We start from the raw sequence: 6,280 nt of genomic DNA, 5'->3' as shown, positions 1-6,280 counted from the left end.
TGATTAAGTGTGTCCTGTTGCCACATTGTCTATATTGCAGCCCAGATACGCTCTGTCACCCTGTAACCCTATGCTGGTTCAGTCAGATCAGGTAATGGATGGATTTTATGGATCGCTGTTAAGCAGGTGTTACATGAGTCAGATGGCTTTTCCAGCAAAACAGGAGTGGATATATTATTTAAATCTTTCTGGAAACACTCAGGGACATTAAAAATGTGTGACGAAGCAGGCCACTCCTTGAAGCAAGCTAACCTTGTGCTTAACACCTTACACATTCTTTTGATCCATACTGACTACTAAACAAATTAAAATGTAGCAGGCCATGTCATTGCTGATTTGCTTCTAAAATAATACTGCTGGGATATTATCCACTTCTCCCAGATTTTCCCAATATGGTCTGCTTTAGGGAGTGTGGCCTTTTAGATAGTAAACCCATGTTATCGTTTGACCAGATCCTTCTGATCTGGGACAGCTCACAGTCATTTTACCAGGCACAGGTGCTTTTGATCCAGTAGGGTTGCTCCCAAAGAAAACACTAATATTTTTAGTTTTTTTTGAAGGAATTGTTTCAGAGGGCTTCACCGAGAAGAACGGGTTGTCCACTTGGAAAGAAAATGTGGTATTCTGCAGGAAAACGTTCTTGAAAGGAATGGAGGTATTGGATCCAGCTCGCACAATGATGGGTCCTTGTGCTTTGGGGGTTAAGGAAGTTCCAAATAATGGGAATATATAATTTCCTCCAACAGAAGAGTGAATTGTTAGGAGCCCTTGACTCTCACCTAGATGGCAAGGTTCAAAGCAAACATCCACACCAACCTCCGTTCCCACTGGTGTTCCAGGCTGTACAGAAAATGACTTTTCTACACTGAAGTCCGGGCTGTCAGACTGAAGAGATAAAAAAAAAAACAATTAATATTCTTCAAAACTTCTGTTGTCATTCAATGAAACAAAGTAAAGAAAATCTGAATGCAATTATTAAGACTATACACTCAAGAGCTAACCACAATGCTTGTAAGAGATTGAGAGCAACAGTTAAAAAGGATATTGGGAAAGCTAAAAAGGCAGTTGGGGAGAAAGAGTGCACAAAACCTGAAAGATGATCCAATGAAATTATTTCAATATTTTAGTAGTAATATAGCAGTCAAGGAAAAGGTGAGGTGAAGTGTATTAGGAATGGTAAGGATGAGTTAAACAGTAATTGAGTGAATGCTCTGAACTGGCATTTTCCTGAAGTTTACATGTGTGAAGATGGTGATAACTTTGTAACAGTAACCGGGACTTGCAAGGAGTTACTTTATTAAGGTGAAGTGGTGTATAGATTAAATAGCTTGAAATTATGGCTAAGAAATCACCAACACCTAGCAATATTTCATTCCAGACTGCTTACGAAGGTTGTTGACTACATACATACTTCTACCATTTCTGTACAATGGGTAAATGAGAACTGAGGGTTTGCAAATATTAGTCCATTGTATGAAAAGGGTGATCAGGATAATCCAAGTAATAATTTTCCAGTAAGTGCATCATGGGTGAGTTAATGGAAGAAATTTTTATGGCAAGAAGAGGTTTATTGGTTAAACATCAGCATGTGTTCAGAAGGGGGAGGCTATTCAACATCTAATTACTAATGTGCAGCAATTCTTTCTGGAAACAACAAAACCATACGGGTGGAGAGGTTTATATGTCATTATTTATCTTGATTTGTAGAAGGCTTTTGTTAAGCTACCACATGAGAGCCTATTAATTAAGTAAAAGAACTGGAAATTCCGGATGCTGTTTGTAGATGGGAATAACAATAATAATAATAATACATTTTATTTATATAGCGCCTTTTCCATGCTCAAGGCGCTTATAACACTGGATAAACACCAGGAATCAAGTGTTCTTGTGATAGGAACCTCTCAAGACTTAGATGATGTTACAAGCGGTGTCACTCAGGGATCAGTGCTAATGCTGATGCTCTTATTAATGTTCATAAATGATATAAACAATGAGCTGGTCAAGTTTGTAGATGATACTAAACTAAGAGCAAGGGCAGATAATGCATAATTAGGTGAATCATAACAGAGGGATCTGGACGGCATTTAGGCATAGGCAGATTTGTGGCTAATAGAACTGAATCAAAATAAATGTAAGGTACATTATTACACTTAGGGACTAAAACATTACACTGGAATTCCCAATACGGAGTCTAAAACAGGGTGGGATGGTGGCGCAGTGTCAGCACTGCTGCCTCGCAGTAAAGAGACCTGGGTTCGCTTCCCGGGTCCTCCCTGCATGGAGTTTGCATGTTCTCCCCGTGTCTGCATAGGTTTGTTCAGGGTCCCTAGTGTGTGTGTGCTCTGTGGTGGGCTGGTACCCTGCCCAGGATTTGTTACTGCCTTGCACCCTGTGTTGGCTGGGATTGACTCCAGCGGACCCCTGTGACCCTGTGTTGGATAATGGATGGATGGAGTCTAAAACATGAAAACACACCTTATGAGAAAGTCCTAGACGTCATAGTAGACTCATTACTATCAACATCAAGACAGTGCACAGAAGCGATCAAGACAGCTAATAAGATATGAGGTTATACAGCATTATGTGTAGAGTACCAGTCACAGGAGGTTAGGCTTAAGGTATATAACACACATATTACAAAACAGATATAGGAGTATCTGGAACCAGGACGAATGACCTATGAGGAAAGACTGAAGGAATTTCATATTTTCACTTTAAGAAAAGAGAGATTAAGATGTAACATGACTGATCTGTTTAAAGTTATAAAGGGAATTCATAAAGTGGATCCTTGCTACATTGCTTTAAAATAAATTCTTCAACAAGAACACAGGGACACATCTGGGGCCTCATGTATAAACGGTGCGTACGCACAGAAATGTTGCGTAAGAACTTTTCCACGTTCAAATCGCGATGTATAAAACCTACACTTGGCGTAAAGCCACGCACTTTTCCACGGTACCTCATGCCTTGTCGTACAAAAGTTCTCCGCTCGGTTTTGCAAACTGGCGGCACCCAGCGTCAAAGCAATGGTACTGTTCTTGTGTGATTACTCATTATTTTCATGACGCGGCTTTATAAATACACAGAAACTAACCGCATATTGTTTATTAGTGTAATGCATCTGATTGTAATTAACTCGTAACAATATAATGGTCCGGGGAACAGCCATAGTATTTCAAATGCCATAACTGCTTTAGCGTTGTTACTGCCACGTCTCCTTCTTCTTTCAGCTCCTCCCGTTAGGAGTTGCCACAGCAGATCATCTTTTACCATATAACTCTCACTGCAGGACTCGGAGTATTTATATCACTGTATCTGAGTGTGAATCACAGCAGCAGCTGACGGAAGAAATTATCGGTATACAGCTTTAAGGACACGCTGTCTCAGCCACTGCAAAATGTTTTAAAGCCTTTCCTGTACGGACCTCGCGGTTCAGAAACAGTTTCATCCCAAGAACTTTAAATGCACTCAATCAATTGCTCCTTGTAGAACAGTTTGTACTTTTAAGTACAATCACCCCACTGTAAACTTGCACTACAGTTATAATATCTCACAACCTGGGCCACTTTATAAAGCGCGTATTTACATATGATGCGATATCATTTTTAAGGTGAAATGCAGCAAAATATGTTTGTTAAATTATACACATAAAACTTTAACTTCATTTAAATAATCTATATTCTTCACTGGGAGTGTCGTGAAGGATAGAATAATTAAACATGTACTACGAAGATATTTCAATGTTCTTTAAGCGTTTTGAAGAATCGGCTAAGCTTACAGATGGCTTAACGTCTATTACAGAGCTGATTGTATGGCGATCGGTTACTTGGGGAAAGAAAATCATGGACTGCAGTGACGGCTACGCCAATATATATTGAATATAAAACAGAAAGAAAATAACAACACAGCTAAAAGCATGCGACAATTTTGACAAAAGATAAATGCTTGTCATGAGCACGAGGCTCATGAAACACATGTTTAATAATGTGCTTTAGCTCCTATCATCATGAAAATGACATCACGTATACATCTCAGTATTTTAGTTATTCAGAGAGCTGTAATATCACAAATGTAATGGACTCTGTGTCCAGTCAGAGGAAGAGAGCCAGTTTAAGAAGCAAGTAGTGATTCACACACATAGATCACATACGAGTAGAAGATCAAATACAAAACAAAGCATTTAACGTGCTACTTTAATTACGATGTAATTTCAAGAAACTGGTTAATTAAACGATTTTAAGATGAAGTTTATAATGTTCTACTAAATGACAAAATAAACTACGTGATTAAAGTGGAAAATTCGAGATTAAAGTTGACATTTCGTGCTTTTTCCCCACCGTGTGCCTTTTTTCTCTGTACCCTAATAAACTTTCATATGACACTCAGACAGTGGGCTTACAACTCTTCTTTTCATGGCAACTTTGATATGTGACTTCTTTTTTATTTCCGGCACTGTGCGATTTTGTAAATGTGAGCTTTCAAGTTTCTCCAACACGCTATGCCACTCGATCAACTTCATTTTGTTGATTATACCACGGTTTATTTGAACAAATAGTATGTTTTTCCTTTGCCTCCACTTGGTATTCGCTGAAATTCTTATATTTTCCCCGTGCTTTTCCCATTGTCTTTTCACAGAAGGCTGCGCTTAAGGGCGATTTATATTGATTTGCATATTCAAATAGGCGTAATTCTGGGAGGATTTGGGGCGTTACATAATGCGCGTGCACGAGCGTTAGTTTTCACGCTGATCGGGATTTATGTAGGACGTGGAAGTTGGAGTACGCACAGATTCCTGCATCTGGATTTTTCTGTGCGTAAACACATTTCGGCTTTTGTGCTTACGCCAAGTTATAGTGCGAGTTCTACGCACGGCGTTATACACGAGGCCCCTGGAAACATGTCAAGGCTTACTTTCACACAAATAGTAGAAAGTTTTTTTTCACTCATAGAACCATATGTTATAAACTACTGAGTAGTGTGATTGAGACATTAGGGAACTTCAAATCAAGAGTTGATTTAATTTTGGAGAATTGAAGTGAATAGGACAAATGAGCTTGCTGGGCTGAATTGTCTGTTCTTATCAAACTGGATCTAATCATAAATAGAGTTATAGACAGCAGTTATAGCAAGTGAAGCCACAGAATTATTGGAACCCATAGGCACATGGTATAAATTACCCCATAGTATGACTTTAAATTTTGACTCCATGCTCTCTTGGAGAATTTAGGTAAGCAGAATGAGTGAGCTTGTTGGGATGAATGGCCTATTCTTGTCAAAAATGCTCTAATCACAAACAGTTGTTGAAAGTAGTTACAGGAGGTGAAGTAATAAAACTGAACATTAAGTAACAGTTGTGTGGCAAAGCTTTAGAGAGAGAGAGGTTAGGAGCACACACTGATACAGCGCATTGCTGCACCCACCACATGACAAACCAACTCAGGAACCCACATTAGGACCCGAGTGCAGACACATGGTGGGTGACACCTCAGCATCACACTAGTTCAGATGGAATGGAACCAGTGTGAAGTTTTTTAGGGTGGGTGGAGTACCAATTCTGCCACCAACCCCCTGGTTTTTCCCAGTAGGTTGGAGGGCGTACATGCAGGGCTGGATGCAGGTTAATGTCATACCCAGGACGGAGCAATTGCAGTTTAAGGGCCTTGCTCAAGGGCCCAATGAAGTAGAGTTACTTTTGGCGTTTACGGAACTAAAAAAAAAAAAAAAACAAATAATAATACTACCTTTTATTTATATAGCGAGGACCAGTAACTGAAAATCAATAGCATAGGTATTTTGAAGATGATAGTCACGTACCTTACAGATAAACTCCACTTTTGGCTTACAATAGTTTATAAACCTGGCCACTTGCAATTGGCTACTTCCTAGCATGGCACGAAAATAGAGGGGCTTCTCTGGTGAGGCAGGCAATGCTTTCAGAATTAGGTCATAGTGAAATGCACCAAGGTCACTGTTTAACAGGGTTAGACGCCCTATGAAATCTCCTGCTTTTAGAGGCTGGTATTCGAACATCAGGGCACCCTGAAAAACAAAATGTTTTAGACACCTTAGGTATGTGCTCAACAACACTCAATTAAACAGGTTTAGAATTGTTTGACAACAATCAAAAATGACAAACATAAATGATAAATATCTTTTAAAAATGTTTTAATGATTTATAGAAAATATGCAGCTAAAGGATGTGACTCAAGAAAATGTAAATTTTACAAATAAAATGTGGATACAAACAAACAATGTTTACCGAAGAGTAAATTCTTGAAAA

At 39.0% G+C, this 6,280-nt stretch overlaps 1 protein-coding gene across 1 annotated transcript in view; it reads right to left on the bottom strand.

Annotated features, from left to right (window-relative positions):
- Positions 1-402: 402 nt before the first annotated feature.
- The window catches only part of LOC120534858 (hydrocephalus-inducing protein-like), a 206,036-nt gene continuing 200,158 nt past the window's right edge, over positions 403-6,280 (bottom strand). Inside the window, exons 84-85 of the mRNA XM_039762371.1 lie at positions 5,815-6,039; positions 403-885 (exon numbers count right to left, since the gene is read on the bottom strand). Coding sequence (XP_039618305.1) covers positions 403-885; positions 5,815-6,039 — 708 coding nt within the window. The remainder of the gene's footprint in view (positions 886-5,814; positions 6,040-6,280) is intronic.

This window comes from Polypterus senegalus, chromosome 9 (genome assembly GCF_016835505.1).
Source record: "Polypterus senegalus isolate Bchr_013 chromosome 9, ASM1683550v1, whole genome shotgun sequence".
NCBI lineage: Eukaryota > Metazoa > Chordata > Cladistia > Polypteriformes > Polypteridae > Polypterus > Polypterus senegalus.
This window is presented reverse-complemented; position numbering and strand designations above follow the sequence as displayed.